This window comes from Crocodylus siamensis, chromosome 5 (assembly GCF_052110815.1).
Source record: "Crocodylus siamensis isolate JL-2025a chromosome 5, ASM5211081v1, whole genome shotgun sequence".
NCBI lineage: Eukaryota > Metazoa > Chordata > Crocodylia > Crocodylidae > Crocodylus > Crocodylus siamensis.
This window is the reverse complement of record NC_143399.1, coordinates 83,769,978-83,788,647: the sequence shown is the minus strand read 5'-3', so window position 1 is coordinate 83,788,647 and position 18,670 is coordinate 83,769,978. Positions and strand designations below refer to the sequence as shown.

The 18,670-nt window shown below is 41.6% G+C and overlaps 1 protein-coding gene across 11 annotated transcripts in view; it reads left to right on the top strand.

Moving 5' to 3' along the window:
• FHOD3 (formin homology 2 domain containing 3) overlaps window positions 1-18,670 on the top strand; it is a 642,552-nt gene that overhangs the window by 308,229 nt on the left and 315,653 nt on the right. For all 11 annotated transcript variants that reach the window (XM_090049608.1, XM_090049605.1, XM_090049607.1 and 8 more), the window contains exon 4: window positions 13,767-13,834. In XM_090049608.1, coding sequence (XP_089905734.1) covers window positions 13,767-13,834 — 68 coding nt within the window. The remainder of the gene's footprint in view (window positions 1-13,766; window positions 13,835-18,670) is intronic.

The window sequence follows — 18,670 nt, the reverse complement described above, 5'->3', positions numbered from 1 at the left end:
GAGATGATATAAAAGCAACATTCTGGGTAAACTGTTTGGGGACCTGTTTGATAATGTCTGCCAGACATTTAAGGTTGGTGAAGAAACAGGAATATTTGGAAATGTGAAAAAAAGGCACAGTTCAGCTGTGGGAGTGAGAAGGAAGTCAAAATGTATTCAGTGTAGTGGTTCACTGTGACTCGCAAAAGGGTCAGCACTGAAGGGGGCTAAGCGCAATGGGCATTGCGTATATCTTATTTACAAGGGTTGCATTAACTTATCCTTGTGGTAGGTTCCCATCAGTAGATTGTTTCTTAGCCTGTGGGCCCAGATCTGGATAATGGCCTGCTCTGGCTGTAAGGCTTAGGAGGGATCAGCGGTGGCTGGAGTAGCACTGGCAGAGATGGCAGCAGTAATGGAATCATAGAAAATAGGGTTGGAAGGGTCCTCAGGAGGTCATCTAGTCCAACCCCCTGCTCAAAGCTGAACTGTCTCCACCGAAATTATCCCAGGCAAGGCTTTGTCTAGCTGGGTCCATAAACCTCTAAGGATGGAGATTCCACCACTTCTCTGAGTAACCTGTTCCAGTGCTTTACTACCTTCCTAGTGAGAAAATTCTTTCTAATATCTAACCTAAACTTTCCTTGCTGCAACTTGAGATCTTGTTCTGCCATCTGCCACCACTGAGAACAGTCTAGCTCCATCCTCTTCGGAACCACCCCTCAGGTAGTTGAAGGTGGCTATTAAACCCCGCCCCCCTCAGTCTTCTCTTCTCCAAACTAAATAAACCCAGTTCCCCCAGGCTTTCCTCAGAAGTCATGTGCCCTAGCTACCTAACCATTTTTGTTGTTCTCTGCTGCACTCTCTCCAATTTGTATACATCCTTTCTGGGGGAGTGGGAAACCAAAACTGGGCATAATACTCCAGATGTAGCCTCACCACTGCTGAATAGAGAGGAAGAATCACTTCCCTTGATCTGCTGGCAACACTCCTACTAATGCAGCCCAGTATGCCATTACGCTTCTTTGCAACAAGGGCAAATTGTTGGCTCTCATTTGGATTGTTATCCACTGTAACCCCCACATCCTTTTCTGCAGAGCTGCTGCTTAGCCACTTGGCCACCATCCTGTACTCGCGCAGTGTCTTGAACAACTCATCTATTCACATCTCTCTCTAACTTAAAATTTGTGGTTTCTATGTAACCTTGCCCTCCCTGCCCAAATACATTTCTCTTGTTCTATGTTGTATATGATTTCTTTAAAGCAGAATGGCACTTTTAATAATGAAGCAAATACTGAATGCTGTGAGAATTCTTCAGAAGTATGTGAGGTAGCTGTTATCCTAATAAAATGCACGCTGAGACACTGAGGAGAGATGCCTTCTTTTTCCAGCTGCTTAGTGAACTCCCTATTTCACTTATTTCAATTTTAAGGTCAGCACTGGCTTTTTGTTATGAGTTTGTACACCGCGTAACAAAAAAGAGTCCTAGTTATGGGCCTTGATTTTTTTGACAATAAACATAGCTAATAATACTTCTTTACTATTACAGTGCTTCTCCATAGCAGATACATGTACTGTTACACTTGGTTTGGGGATTAATACTTCTGCATTGACCTTTAATGCTTAAGAAAATTATAAGCAAGACCTTGAAAAATTAGACTGGTTGAAAAATCAGTGGATATCCAAAAGGCAGCACCGTTCTCACTCTGTCATGTGTGTGTGTGAAAAATCATTAGCTATAAAAGAGCAGCACAGTTTTCTCTCTCTCTCTCTCCTGTATGTGTTTTCTTGGATGTTAAAGTTCTGCATGAGGTTCAGGTGGGTTCCTGGTACCTGCCACCCAGATGTCTTCTAATGAATTGAATGCTCTGATCCTGGATGTCTGAATTTGGAGCAGCTGATAGTGTGAGTGCATTGGAGCACATCCAGCCAACTAGGAGGTGATTGATTCTGAGAAGTTCAGTCTGGTGTAGTGGTATATTGCTTGAAAAAGAATGGGAGCTTCCTTAGCCTTGGACATAAACTTATTTCTGATGTCCTTTGGCACAACTTATGCAGCAGTAATGCTTCATTTCAGCCTGATTCCAAGAAAAATGTCCAAGTTCTTCCACAAATCCTGAGATCTCTATGCACTCAGGTATTTTACCTCTTGGTAAGCACAGGTAAAAAGATTGTGACTAAGTCCAGCTGATAGGTGATTTGATTGGTTTGTGTTTTCTTTATGGTAACCTGCTAAAGCCAGCTATCCCAATTAGCATAACAATATTAATTGGTTTAAATGAAACCAGTAGTATGTTGGCCGGTGAGATAAGACACTGGAGGGGGCAGAAGAGAAAGGGATGAAATTATTAAATTCTCATGACCCAACAAACATTGACGTATTTTCATCTTACATGTACCAGTTGAGCAATTCAAGGACTAAGTAATAAATTGAAACAAATGTTAAAGATTTGCCTTGACTTACATATTTTTTTAGATAATTATATTTTTAACCACAAATTGGTAACAATAATCTCTAAAGGGAACAATGAGCACTTCTGTATCATTTTCTTTTCTAGCAATTTTCTTTGGCTCCATTCTCTTGAATTATATAACACATGTTTTAGGATAACAACCACCTTCTTACTATATTATTCCCTAGGGAATAATTTTGCATTAGTAGAGGGATGAAGACGATAACCTCCAAACTCCTTTCCATCACCACTTTCTATAATGCGATGCTACAATATATGTTCTGGTTACTTGAACTACACACCGCCTCTTCTCCTCTCAAAATGTTTCTTCAACATTTTTTGAAGAATCATTGTAACATTTCCGTATATTTAAAAGAAAAATCCTACTTTTAAATTACCAAACAAATGAATCAAGGGCCCTTTGAAAATTTTAAGGGAATAATAGTGAGTGGAGTGGGGCTGGAGGAATAGGACACTGCAGAAAGTGTTCCTATCATATGACTAGATCCATTCTGGGACTGATCCCTTTAAACAACAGGGCTTCTTCAGTTATTTGTAAATGAATAGCTTGTTTTCTAATAGCAGCATCCTTTTTCAAGAGCTCTTCTGGCATTTCTTTCTAATGCTGCTTTCTGTTCTGATTCCCATGGGGACAATTTTCTAACCAGAAATTCACTATGCCGTTTCTTTTTGCCAATGTATTAGATTGCTTATTACTGCTAAACAACAAGACTTCCCTACCAAGATTCACCAAACCCATCCAGCCCCGTACTTGAAAGTAGTCATTTATGGCTGATAAGAACCTTGTGTTCTAACTTGCATGGTTGCAAAGAGAAAGTGGATAGCGAAAGGAGAAGAAAGATTGGCAATGCAATCAGAATGTGTTGAAGCAGTAAAATTAGAACAAGAATTATTCTCCCTGCTGTTTCTTATTCAGTTTTGCAAAGAAAGTCTCTGGTTTTGGCTTTGGCCTTCCAATAACTTCTGAAAGTTTCAGTCTAGTAAAACCAATTCCATGAAGCTTTTGATCAACAAACAATCCCTGCAGTCTGGTTCTCTTAAGAGACATGGGCACTCCTAACCAGCATTCCTTACAGCTAAAATAGCTGAGTCACCTAAGCATCTCCAAGCTGTTGCTGCTGCTGTCTATAATGTCAGTACAACACCCTGTTTTAGTAAATTGACTTTAACATTCTGTCCAATTCTAGTTACCTACCCAGTTGAATGCAAATCCTGTTGTTGTAGTATCTTGTGTTTGGTCCATTTCCCACCTCTGGTCCTGCCTCCTAGCAATAGCAGGAGTAAATTGAAATGGGCAGCTACAGTATGGAGTACACACACAGTTTATAGGCAAATACAAAGCCTGGGCTGCTGTAGGAATGCTTTATTTGGGCCACTCTTGCCTTGTTCTCAGCAATTCTATCAGTTTACATTCCCTTCTTGCTGTTTCCTTTTAGTAGGTAGGCCCTCAGTATGCCAAGGTGAATGACACGGGGCGTGGGGAGGGAGATGGTGAAAGGGAGTTATTACACCGTCAGTTTTGCAAAATTATCCATTATTCACAGCATGGTAGAGGAATAACGTGTGAAGAGTCCCGGGGTTCCATGTCCTTAACTCCAACATGCCCCATATGGAAGAGAAAGGTTTCTTATTACATTTAAGTATAGAAACATTTACTATGTTTCATCACATCCCTTTCCTGTGAACCTGTAAATCACTAGCATTTATTTGCTTTGGTGTTTAGGGACAGTATGATAAATGGTTTTCTCCATTAGTTCAACATGCATATAGTGGAGAGGTGTGTGGGAGGGAGGGGAGTTGTTTAACAAGCTTTGTGAAGAGGGAGCTTTTGTTAATGATTTAGCCCTGACAAATTTAAGCTTGCATAAAGTCAGACAAGGTAAGCCAGAATTGAGTAGAAATAAGAAAGAGAAGGGGTTGGTTTGGATTCCCCTTAACCTTCAGTATGGGGAGATGATGAAGACAGGACAACCTCGCTTTGGAATTTTGGGAATCTAGGTGACCTCCAACACGCCCCTGCGAAGTTTCTTCCTTCTTTTCTTTCCCGCTTTGGATAGAATGATTTACCTCTTCCATTAGTCCTTTTGTATTTTATATCCCCAAATTCACTTGCTGAGACAGTCACCTCTTGTTGGTGATTAACATAGTTTTCTGAAGGCATGTATCTCTCTCTCATCCTTTGTTTCTCTTGCTTGATGGCACTCTCATTTAACTTCTGTACTGTTAATTTTCTGCAGCCTGAGAGATCTGCTTCTCCTTGTATTCTGGCTTTCTTCCTTCCATTACTTCCTCTCCTTCTTTCTAATTTTCCAGTCTTCTTTCCCAGATCATTGAATCCCTGCTCATTCCCTTCACATAGTTTTCTATATTTGGGTGGGAAAGTGATTAGGTGGTGACCAAGTCTCCCAGAAGGATGATGTGCTTTTTGTTGAATTGCAAGTTTCTTTTTACTATGTCTCACGGCTTACAGTATCAGAAATAATAGTCCTATTGGACATTGTAAACCTATCCACTAACTAGCAGAAGAAAGAATGCAAAAGCTGGGCTTCTAATAAGCATTCCTTACTCTTGGACCAATGGAGGTTATTGCAAGGTATTTAGGGAACCATTCTACTTTTCCAAATAGGATCTCTTTATCTGTAGTCTATCCTTTGCAAGTATCCCAAATGGGTGTGCTCAGCCAGAGGACAGCATATCTGTTCTTCTGTTTCCCAAGACAGGAGACTCCTTGAGATTAGATGCATTGTATGGAAGATGTCTCTTCTCCCCTGCAGTTCATGCTGTGGAACGTGCTGGAGTTCCCATTGCTAAATTCACAGATTTGTAGATACACTCCTGCCACCGCCAAATTCAGCTCCTTTTTGTAATGGGCACAAGGGACTTGGGGATAAAGTTCAGCATACATTTACTCAGAAGTGTTCTGTGGACTTCCAGTTGGGGTGGAGAAAGTATCTTATGCTACTTTGGTGGCTGCCTTACCTCCCAACTCTTTTTTGACCTGTGGGAGGTGTCTTGCACAGATGGTCTTCTGCAGGATAGTATAGAAGTGCCTCCAGACAGCGTTATTACCCACTGTGAATGAATATCTTTTGCCTCCCTGCCATCTTTCCCTTTGGAGGAGACACTGGGCACATGTACATGAAATGCTTACTGCATGGTAGCCTAATAACTCTGTGCAATAGTGTGCCTTTCAAAAACCATGCTAGTAAGCTACTGCACAGTGTTATTAGGCTACTGTGCAGTAACTGTCATGAAAAAACCATGCACCATGCTACTGGTAAATCTAATTACTGCGCATTTGGTTAGTATTTCATTAAGGAAGTACTAAACTAAATGTGCAGTAACTACTGCGCATTAATGAATGTGTAGACATGCCACTGTGTCTCAGATGAATAACACTAACAGCTGCTTTTTGCATCTGAAAATGAAGTAGGTTTTATTCTAATTGTTAGACTGTGTTCCTTGTTTTGTGAAACTGTCTGGAAATCCTTTGGACTCAATTGGTGCTAACAGTAACATGGGGTTGATGTTTCACTGCCAAACTTAGTGTAACATATTTTTGGGCTGTTGCTTTTCATCAGACCATGCTTCATTGTCAAAAAATACTTTTCCTTATAAATGCTAATCATTGCACCCCTGGATTAGAGAGGGAATATAAAGTATAAATTATTGAGCTACACATATTGCAGTAATGAATATGTAATAAACTATTTATATTTACAGAGAGAAAGAAATAGAAAGAGTAGCTTAAAAAATATAAGACTAATTATATGCAAAACGGTGTAATCTCAGGAAAACAGCAATTGTGTTAATGTAATAGTGGGCAATGTGCCCTTGAATGAATCTCACCCTTGAACCGATGTATTTTGTAGGGGTCTGGGAGTAAAAGGAAAGAACATTGTCTTGCCAACGGATTTATTACTGACTTCTGTGGATAACAACAAAACTAAAATGAAAGCCCCTTTTGGCATCACCCCAGGTCCCTTCTTAGAGCACCACATTAATTTGTTTGGCGTGTTATCAAAGATTGGTACGCTGTGCTAATTAGTTCTACACACAGTAATTTTTTTAATCAGGGGCTCTATGTGGACCTAGGGCCCAATCCAGAAATCAGTTGAAGTCTGTTGAAGTTTTACTTCAGAATTGAACTCAGGAGCCTGATTCATTGTTGAATTACTCCAGTTTTATACTAGTGTAAATCTGTTGATTGAAATGGAATCCCAACAGCTTAAAACAGGAGTAGCAGAGATGAATTGGACGCTGTACTTGACTCTGTAGCAGAAGCAAGAATAAAGGTTTCTCTTGCTTGGAAAAAAAAAATTCTGTGCATTCCCCACTTGCTGGTGGAAAAAATCAATTTTTTTCTGTCTATTTTTTAATTCTAGTCATAATTTTACTTTCTGCCTGCATTTGTGATGAATGCATTTTGTGGGGGAAGGAGGGAATCAAGTTTCTCATTGCTTTGGGTTGAAAAATATGATCTTTAGTTTCCAAGTGCTAGCCAGATTTTTGGTGTTTATTAGAAACCAGAGGATACTGCTTCTCAGAGCGTATGTGGACATTTTACAGAGGAATACCAGGAGATTTTTCAAATGTCCTTTAATTGAGTCAACACTGTGTGCCCTGTAATGGGATAGAATACAGAGTGTAATGTGCTGCTTGTATTTTTATAAGGAAAGACTCTGCATCTTGAAATCAGAGTTTGGAGTAGAGGGGAATGGATGTGAAACATGGGGGTTATTCAGGCAGCAGCAAGTGAAGGAGAGTAACTCACATTTGTGCTCTGCCAGATGTTAGCTTGCCTTTGCCAATAACACAAAAGTCTGATGCTACATAAATTGCTATATCCCAGGGACTAATTCAGCTGGTGTAATGGAAAAGGGTGAGATGTAAGGGGTGCCCTTGTGGTCAGAGGTCAAGCATTATGCTTGAGACTCAATCAGCCTTTATTCAGTCCAGATATACATATATGCATCTGTATTTCTAAATTGTAAATCGAATGTGTAATCTTTCCCTCTGCCCCTCATATACTGCCTCCTCTCCCACCTGTATGCAAAAGAAAAGTCACGATCTTATTAAAGGCAGGGAGGCAAATCATTATTTGCTAGTTCCTTTATTTTTCCCATAACAGCAAAAGGAAGAAAAATATTAAACAATGAAACCCTTTCATGCTGCATCAAGCCTTTGAAGGGCATACATGAAAATACGTAGGATCCTCCCGAACTATCCAAGTCTCGTAAAATGAAGGAATGAAACAGGCTACTTTCTCAGTAACTGTAAAATATGCCAGTTACAGCCTAGTTCACCAGAGAAAATTCCACTTGCCCTGATACAGTGATGCATTTGGAAGAAATCCCTATTCATTGGTTTGGTTTTGATGTAGGGGAGTTGTTTGTAAGAGGACATGTTTTAGGGAGACAATGGTTGACAATTAATAGTTGGCTTCTGTGGTATGCAGCCCCTTAACACAGGGCACTGAAGATGAGGAAACCAATACCTTTTTAGAGTTGCAGTTATTACAAGTCTTGCAATATTTAATATTCTTCTTACTGCTCCAGTAGTACAGCTAGTTGCACAGCTATAAAAAGTAAGGTTTTTGCCCCTGATGGCTGGAAAAAAACATAAATATGGTACTCAAGTGCATCCTAGATGTGGGATTAAAAGAAACATATAAAAAGAATTCCAAATTTTATTTTTTAAAAATCTTGTAGTGTTGAGGGGCTTGGCTTACGATTTTGAACATTTAGGGTTGGCATTGAAGCTTTGTGGTCTCTTTACTGTTGTTTGGTATCTCTCTGTGACATAGAATCTGTTAGAGAAACTTTGGATTCCCAGGTCACCAATGTAGCAGATTAGCATCTGTTCTGTACCTCACTCTGTACCCATTATTAGTAGGAGGAAACTATAGTGAATGAGACAGTGTTCCTTGTCTCCCTTAGAAACAATAACTGATGCCCTCTAGTGGTAATAGTTGATTAAAACAAATCACTACAGAATGACATCTTGAAACTTTGGCCTTCTTAACCTACACAAGCTACCTTCTTTCCTCTCTCTTTTTTACAGAGGAAATAAGATATTTTACATATTTTTACTATATACACATAAAAATACAATCTTAGCATTTAAGTGGGTTCAGGCCTCTGACCATCTCTTCATGCACAAGGGTGTTTCAGATAGTAATGGTAATTTAGAAATAAAATCATTTTATTTACAGTGAGTGGGGAAACTACACAGCTGTGGGGAATACTGCTGGTGGCAGTGCCAAATATACTTATGTTTAAGACTGTGATCCAATAAATCTGCACTGCACAGAAAATCTATTTTCTATTTGACACCCTCATGTTTTGGTGTCATTAGGGTAGCAGAGTATAACAATTTCTTATTCCGTGTTGTGTCTCAGTCATGCACAAGTTTGTAACAAGCACAATTATAGCTGCTTGACTCCTTAACTCAAAGTGTAGCAGCTCTTGATTTTAGCTCTGAAGGTCATTAGTTCAGTCTTGGTTGTCAGCAAAAATTTAGCCCTCACAGAACCACTCACATTTTCCTGTATAAACATATAAAATCACTTAATGTTGCCAACCAGCATTGTCTTGTGCTCATTCTCAACTCTCTGCATTCTTTTAAGGCAGTAGTTCTCAATCAACCTTTGTAGACTCAAGGCACCCCTGGATAGACTCATGGCACTCCTCTGAATGTGCCAGATCTTAGGCCCCAGGCAGACATGTAGCTAAAGGCACTGAGATCTGATGCTTGATCCCACAATCATGCCTCTTGCCATGTACACTGCCCTTCACATCATATTGCTGGTGCAGGGAGAGCCCAGGTTCCTGATCAGCCCCGTCATCTGATCGGGGCTCCCAGCCATGGGAGCTTGCTACCAGCTGTTGCCAGGGAGCCCAGGATCTCTCTGCATCAAGTAGTAAGCTCCTGCAGCTGGGAACTCCCTCGGCTGATTGGGACTACCAGACCTGGGCACACACCAAGTGCTGCCAGAGCTGGGAGTGGCCGCCTGATCTGGGCTCCCAGCTGTGGGGGTGTACCATGCGTCCCAGATCAGCTGAGGGCTTCCAGTAGAGCCCTTGACTCAAAGTGTGCCCCAGAAGCTGGGAGGCCAGATCTGCTGTTGCTCCCAGCCCCAGAGGCCTGTTGGAGTCAAGGGCTCTCATGTGCCCATGTGTTTGGGGGCAGCAATCAACTGATTGGCGTGCTCAGCCTCAGGAGCCTACAGGAATCAAGAACTCCCAATCAGCCTGGTCACACATTCAAATAGGAACCAGCAATAAAGTTATTACATATTTTTTGTGTAGTAACTTTGTGGCTTGTTCCTTGTTTTATCACACCATTAATTGCATTAATGCATTAAGGTGTGTCCACATAACTACTTAAGATATGATTAACTGATTAATGCCGCCTTAAGTGTACCATGTGCCAGGAGTCTTAGTTTTTACTCTTTTTTTCACTACAGAAAAATAGTTGAGCAGTTTTTCTGTTGCAAAGCGCTATGGCAGAGAACTTCATAGTTGTATTCTTCCTGTTTGAAATCTCTGTGCTTATCTTGTACATCATCTTTGTAAACCTAACATTGTATGGCATCACAGGGCACCCTTAAAAGAATCTCAAGGCACCCCAGGGTGCTGTGGAATACTGTTTGGTATTGGCAGAGTGGATTCCATGAAAAATGTTGCCTTCTCCTCTTTTGTTCTTAGTTGCTATTTTTCTAGAGCAGTGATTTTCAACCAGGGTGTTGCAGCACGCTGGGGTGCCTTGCAATCTTTTCAAGGGTGTTGTTGGATGCCACAAAGTGTTAGCACTTTTAGGTGTGCAAACATGATTCATAAAATAAACCCAGAGATTTTAAAATTCTGTCCCGTTGTGGTCTTCCTGAGTTCTTTTCAACAGAAGAAATGCTTTGTTATTTTTCTGTAGGAAAAAACAAAAAAAGAAAATTAAAAGCTGGCATTTTCCAAGGAGTGCCTGGAGTCTAAAAATGTTGAGAACAATTGCTATGGGGAGTGGTTTATATTACAGTAAATCATTTACCTTAGAGCAGCCACTGTGACCTCTCAGAAAGTCATAGCAGTAGCAGAAATAGAAAATCCTGTTGGCTAGTTTTGTATTGTGTCGCTCCAGATACAAGGCTTTTAGAATAAGCACTGAAACATACCCTTGTTGAACTTGCATTCCTTTGACATTAATGGGATTTCTGTTACCCACTGAAGACTTCTTGTATCCTTAATTGTTTATTTTGTAGATACTTTTTTGGACAGCATTTAAGAGAAGTAAAAAACCTCACAAAAAACCAGAATGAAAATAAAAGCTTCATAAAGTGATCTATGGAGTACTTTACCTTATACGGGGTCCGCTGCTTAGGGTGAATTCTGCCCGTGTTTCAAGTAGAAGCTCAGCCAAAGCATTTGCTAATGCAGCATAACTTTTTTAAGAGAGGAGTATTTTACTTACCTTCCAGATTATGGTCTGTAAAGTTTCAGATGTTTCCTAGCACTATAAGAAATGGTGCCAGGTATAAAAGAGGCTGCTGGTATATTGCCAACATGTAAAGAGATTACTTAGAATCAACTGTAATGGTTTGAATTCTGTACTTCTGACTCCACTTGCCAGCTTCTTTGAATGTGCAAACAGACCTGTGAACATGAATTAGCCTCTTTTGCTCCAGTTTGCTGCATGTTGTTAGTGTTAACTAGCATCTCATGTATCTTGTTGCCCGCTGCTAGATGAAGCTAGACCTGCCCAATTGTTTGTGATTATGCTTCTCTCTGGCAGCTGGATGCTGAGACTGTAAGACTTAATACTAATAGTGGTAGCTAGTGATAATCTTTAACTCAAGTGATTTCTTTTGGAACTGTAGTTACAGGCTTCTGTCCCTGTTGCGAATAAGAGAGCTGCCTCTGCTCATATGCAGGGATGATGTTACACCATGTGTATGAAAAATACACAAGGAAAAAATGTTTGACTTGGTTCTTTTCAGAGAATTCTCAAAAGAGCTGCATGGTCTAATGAAAATAACTAGTGTTATAGTACGATAACAGTATTTCACAATTACTTTGCTGCAGGCAGGGATGATCATTCCTCTCATGTAAGAAAAGGACCCACAGATGGCATTTGTTAAAAAGTTGATATTTATGTGCAACTTTGTGCCTCTCTTCATTCAAATGATACTGTGCAGCCTTGTTTGGAGTGGCTCTATTTAAAATGATGCCAGTGACTTACATGAATGGAGGGAAATTAGTTGTAACAAATGCCAGATGGAGATTTCTTTCACAGAAAAGTAGTTGCGTGCTGTAGCACGTGAAGTCAACAAACCAGGTCTTAATACTCCTCCTACCTCATTATTCTTTAAGCTTTCCTGACAAGACTCCTCTTTATCCAGCCAAGAGATGTGCTTGCATGCGCCAGTACATTTTTTTAAGGTGGAGTAATTAAATAGTGCATCTCAGTGTATGGTTTTAAGTGAAACCCTGTCCTCCTGTGCTCTGTTAGGAATTCATAAACTGTACAAGGACGAGAACCAAGAGTAATAGTCAAGCCAGATCTACACGTTCTGTCTTTGAAAACAAAGCCTGTTAGAGAGGAACAAAATTACTAGTTTTACTTTCTGATTGGATGAGACTATTGGGGAAAAGTGCTTAATCCTGTTAAAAATGTAAATACTCAAATGCCCATTGTCTTTCTCCTTCTGACAGCGCTAAAAAAAAATGATTTATTTTTGTACAATACTTACGGTACAAAAATAGGTAAGGGAAGTGGGGGGAAAGGTTTATTTCTGCACATCACAACAGCTGATAGTATGTTGATTCGTCATGTGGGAACATTCACGTGCTACAGTCACTCTAGCCTCAAACATGTCATCTGACAAGTATCCTCTCCACCCATCCTTTGCAGGCTGGTCCCCTTGGGGCTGCTAATGGGTGAGGCTCTGGGATCACAATGGGCCACTGCGTTGAGCACTGTTTGGTCTTCTTCATTTGCCTTCAGAATACATTCAGTACTCATAAACCCTTATAACATTTTCTAACTTTTTATTGTTTTCTACAACTATACATTATTGGGAGAATAAACTACATAATATATAGTAAGACTAGTTGGTGAAAATAATGTTTCTCCTAAATTTCTTAGAAAGAGACTAAAATACATTTTCCTGAGAGTAAAACCTTGTTTTGACATATGCTGAGAACAAACTGTCTGGCTGCTTCTGGCATTGACAGTCATCACATGCACTGCAGTTAGAGAAAGGAATTGCCAAGAAAATAGCAAGCAGGAGATTGAGTGGCCAAGGACTGATAATGGACACTTTTTTTCTTTCCGTTTCTTTTTAATTACTTCACTGGCAGACTGGGATTGGTAGTGAACTCAACTTGTTACTTTTTCAGTAATTTTTGGAAATGAGATATCTAGGTGAGGTATTTTAATTATCTCCACACTGAAGGTTTCATATATAATATATGTAAACAGTAAGCACTACCTCGGTACACTTATTGCCCATTGCGGAACAGTGGTAAAAGGGTGAATAGGTATGAAAACTATTGTCCATTCTAACTCGTAAAAATAATCCTTCCGGACTAGGATGAAGGATCGTTAATGAAGCAGTGTAGGGAAACTAAGAGTGTAGGTACCGTGGAGTCTTTCCTGAGTGGACAAACATGGCATGTCCATATGTGAATTGATATGCTTTTCCTAATATGCATTAAATTCAGTACCTCCAATGTGAGACACTAAAAGTGTGCATTAGGTTGCCTTAACATGCAGTAATGAATACACACTGTTTTCAAGTAATGCTTAATGCTCAGTAGCCTACTGTAATTGTGCAGTAGTATAATGTCATGGTTTCTTATGTGATGCTTTAATGCGCAGTAAAATAGGCTACTGCACATTAAAGCACACCTATAGATGCACCCACAGAGGACTTGAGCCTACATTCTTGTTAATTCAGTACTATCCAAGAAAACTAAATTTTTTTTGAAATAGGAAAGGAAGTTAGAGATTCCTCAGTTGCACCTGAAAGGTACTCATAATCTTACTTTTCTTCCAACCTTTCCTGAAGTTAAAGTAACTCATCATTGGAAATTTCACTCAGGTCATGGGCAACTAACTATCTGTCTTGTTTGTGCGGTTGATGGGCAAGTGCTGTATGAAGGAAGGAAAGGTCAGGTTGACGGAAATCTCAGGTTGAATGAAATCTTTTGAAAGTTTTCTTTAGAAAATGGACGTTGCTACCCTGCCTCTTAAATTTATCACTCATTAGTCATGCTGGCAGTTCCATTAATATTATTTGTTTGCTGTTCTTTATTTCAGAAAAACTCTATAACTCCAATGGACGGGAGCTGAGACGCGCACTTTTCTCTTTGAAACAAATATTTCAGGTAAATGACTACATTACCAACACATCCCCATGCCATTTATTGCTGTGTTATTTTTCCTGACTCAGTATTAGGGGTAAAATGTCAGTGTGTTACAAAAGTAGATGTATTAATGGATTTTTGGGGACTTGAACAGTTTGGAAGAGAATCACACTTAGGCATGTAAGTCCATTTATGCACCTAATAGGTAGAGTAGAATCTGACATCAGGTGCCCCAGGACTAAAGTAGTTCAGTCATTTTTGAGAATGTTTTGTTCATGTTATATAAATAAAAATTGGTGGCACTTTCTTTTAAAAGTTCTCGGCATGTGTAAGCTGTAATTTTGAAATTTGGGAACAAGCTGGTATTTGTTTTAGGGATACACATTCTTTTGCTGCCTCTATAAAAATTGACCTTGGTCAAAAAATAAACTTTTGAAAAAATGTAGTTTGTACATGCTCAGTATATGCTTCTTAATCTGAGATGGTCCAGGCTGCTCCCAGATGTTAAAATGGGCTAGAGGCAGGGAAGGACAATGCCTTTTCAAGTTCCAGCTGCAGAACCCACCACCACAGGAGATTGGCTAATGGAGTAAGACGTTTTCATTGGGAAGAAGGAATACCACTCCCTAATATTAAAAGGGGGCCGGTTGACAGAGAATTGAGTTTTATTGGAGGAAGTGGTTATCTCTCTAAAACCGAGAGGGAATTTTATTGAGAACATGTTGGTGACTGGGGGATGGTCAGTGGGGAAGGGACCAGACAAGACATTGTTGAAATATGAGGGCCAATCTACATGAAGTGCTGACTGCACAGTAACTTGACTTACTGCACAGACAAATACCTTGTTTGTGATACTGCTGCTCAGTAGTCTAATACTCAGTAGGCTAATACTGCATAGTAGCATCACGTCACAGTTGTTGCCACTTGGCGCTACTATGCAGTAGTATCGGGCTACTGTGCAGTTTGTGTTTCATGTAGATGCAGCTGAGGAGTGTGTTTAGTGTGCAAAAATAGAGATCAGCTTGAAGGAGTTCAGAGTGGTTATGAAAGATTTGATCCAGAGACCACCTGGACTGAACTAAGTAATTCATCCCCTCATTCAGCCATATCAGGATGGATGGTTCAGGAAGTAGAACTGGGGAAACTGGCTAGAAGAGTCTGTGACCATAAGGATACATTCATGCCTAGAGCTTGAAATGGACCCCAAGATAACAAATCTAATTTCAACTAGCAGCTAACTGTGTGGAGGTCAACATGTGGACAAAGCTCAATGAAAGCTTGTTGTTGTTTGGTTGGTTTTCTATTACTTAGGGCCCCTCTAGATGTTCAGGTAAAGGTGTAATAGGATCTAAAGCATGATCAACACAATCGCGCCTCCTATCATGCCATTGCTATCCTGGGCTCCCCTTGTACCAGCAACTAAAAAGCTGCTGCAGCCAAAAGTCCTTTAACTGACAGGACTTGTAATTATTGCAGCACCCCAAGGTGCCAGGACCAAGAATCCCTCAGATGTGAGACTCTGTCTCAGTGGTGGTGGCACCCCACATGGGGTTGCTGCTATGATGGAGCTGCAGGATTCCCAGCCCTGGCTGTGCTGGGAGCCTGCAGACCCTGCTACACATGCAAATTAAACCTGGTTAGCAACTAGCTATAAAATTAATACACACTTTTGAGGTTTAACTTTATAATTGGTTGGGCCTTTTAATGGCATAATAGGTACTTTACACATGTAGCTGGTCTTAGTTAAGTCCACAATTAACTAGCTAATTGTGGAATACCTGTAAAACGTAGAGGGTGTCGTAGAAATTTACCAAAAAATCAAAACAACATCCTTAAAGCTTCAAAGTTATGCCCTCCCAAGTGAAAACATGGCTTCTGGCTATAGAACTGGGTGGAGAAAGAGATTCCATTTCACGAAGGATTTTTACTTTTTGTTCAGATTTACGACAAAACCTCCAAGGCTTACCAAAAGCATCTCGGAAGGTCTCCTAGCTAAAAGGGAGGCATACACCCAATGGAAGGGAGGGGCCATCACCAGGGAGGACTATACCTCTGTTGCTCAGACGACATAGCTAACCTATTTAACAGTTTCTTTGCCTCCGTTTTCCTAAGCAGGGACTGGATCATCCCCCCCGCACCAGTCCCCCTTCAGGCCACAGGGGAGGCGCACCCAGGCCAAGGGTCAGTGGGGATCTAGTAAGGGAACTTCTGGAGGGACTGGATGTATTTAAATCAGGTGGTCTGGATGATCTCCACCCCAGAGTGCTGAGGGAATTAGCTGAGGTCATTGCGGGACCTGTGGCACAGCTTTATGAGCACTTGTGGTGCTCTGGTGTGGTGCCAGATGACTGGAAGAGGGCCAATGTGGTTCCATTTTCAAAAAAGGGAGGAAGGAGGACCCGGGAAACTATAGGCCAGTTAGTCTTACCTCTGTCCTGGGTAAGCTTTTTGAGAGAATTATCCTGGCGCATGTCCACAAGGGGCCAGCGGGGAAGGTTTTGCTTAGGGGCAACCAACACAGGCTCATTTGAGGCAGGTCCTGTCAAACCAACCTGGTGGCCTTCTATGACCAGGTCACAAAATTCTTAGATGCAGGGGTAGCAGTGGATGTAGTCTTTCTGAACTTTAGGAAAGCCTTCGACACTGCCTCTTACCCCATTCTCATTAAAAAACTAGGGGACTGTGGTGTCAACACCTACACAATCAAACGGGTTGCTAACTGACTGGAGGGCCGCACCCAGAGAGTGGTGGTGGATGGGTCATTTTCGGCCTGCAGGGATGTGGGCAGTGGGGTCCCCCAGGGCTCAGTCCTCAGGTCCGCACTGTTCAACATCTTCATCAGTGACTTGGACGAGGGGGTAAAAAGCACCATGTTCAAATTTGCTGATGACAGTAAGATGTGGGGGATGTGGGCATGCTAGAAGGGAGGAATAGGCTGCAATCGGACCTACACAGGTTACAGGGGTGGGCAGATGAGAACAGGATGGGTTTCAACACTGACAAGTGCAAGGTGCTGCACCTGGGGAGGAAGAACCTGCAGCATACCTACAGGCTGGGGAACTCCCTTCTCATCAATGCAGAGGCAGAAAATGATCTTGGAATCACTATTGATGCCAGGATGAACATGGGCCGGCAGTGTGGGGATGCAGTCAGGAAGGCCAACTGCACCTTGTCATGCATCCATAGATGCATCTTAAGCAGGTCCAAGGAGGTGATCCTCCCCCTCTATGCAACACTGGTTAGGCTGCAGTTGGAGTACTGCGTCCAGTTCTGGGCGCTGCACTTCAAGAGGGATGTGGACAACATGGAGAGGGTCCACAGGAGGGCCACTTGCATGATCAGGTGACAGCAAGGCAGGCCCTATGAGGAGAGGCTAAGGAACTTGAACCTGTTCAGCCTCTGCAAGAGAAGGCTGAGGGGGGATCTAGTGGCCTGTTACAAACTAGTCAGAGAGGACCAGCAGGCATTGAGGGAGTCCCTGTTCCCCCAAGCACTACCAGGAGTGACCAGGAATAACGGTCAGAAGCTAGCAGGGGGTAGATTCGGACTAGACATCAGGAGGCGCTACTTCACTGTCAGGGCAGCTAGGATCTGGAACCAACTTCCAAGAGAAGTGGTGCTGGCTCCTACCCTGGGGGTCTTTAGGAGGAGGCTAGACGAACACCTTGCTGGGGTCGTTTGACCCCAGTACTTTTTCCTGCCATGGCAGGGGGTCGGACTTGATGATCTGCTCAGGTCCCTTCCGACCCTACAAACTATGAACTATGAAGTGGAATGGAGGTGCAGTTCTGGGGCAGTCTGCCTGGCTGAGTGGCTGTTTCAGAGCCAAAGCTGAGCTAATTTATTTGTCCCCTGGTTGTCGTTCCAAGTGCTTGTCTGCCTCGAACCTACAACCCTAGAAGGCAGTGTTCTGCATGAGCCTGCCAAATGGGATGCTGCAGAGTCAGGTGGAGAGCTGAAAGGAAATGAAGGAGGTTCTCAATTGTACCACTGTGAAACCATGACTCCGTGAAATATTATGATTTTCACTTATCTGCAAATTCTTTGAAAATATATTTTACTTGGAATTTTTCCAACAAGATGACCTGTGCAACCCCTAATTTAGAGCTGGCAGACCTATGTACTAGTAAATGGTCATCACTTTTGCAGATTGGACCCTGACATCTCAACATGAACACCCAGAGTGACTTCTTGCTAAAAAGTTTGTTTTTAAGCAACTTGCCAAGCAAAAACAGAATCTGGCAGAAGACGGGCACAACTCTTGTTCTCCAGGATGGTTTTGTTGTCCATCATGTTACCTACTGTTCACTTCTTTAATTCCCCTACTCCATCTTCCAACTTCAACAATAAAGAAAACAGGGCTCCCATAGACTCCTTTATATAATCCCTGATTCATCCCGAAATATTTGGTATCTATGTTTTATATACTGAATGTGGCAGGTGGAAAAGCTAGTGATTATCAAGACTTTGTTATGGTCTTTAGGTCTAGGGGCTCAGATACAGGTTACAGAAGTTGTTTTAATACTGGTGATTTCCCTTGCAATGAATGAAAACAATGATTTATCCAAGAGCGTCCGTAGAATGTTTTGAGAAGAGGCAAAACATTTTAGTGAGGTATTAAAGCTCAAGAGCATTGGTGAAAAGGGGGTCCAGGAAGAGTGGTTGTTCCTCAAGGGAGCGATCCTATGGGCACAGAAGAAGACAATCCCATGTGCATAAAAGGGGGCAGAGGGGCCAAGAAGCCATCTTGGCTGAACAGGGAAATCCAAGAAAGCCTGAGGGCAAAGAAAGAGGGGTGCAAAGAATCGTGAGAGAGTTCAGAGGAAGGCCACTCGTATGGTCAGAGGTCTGCAGGCA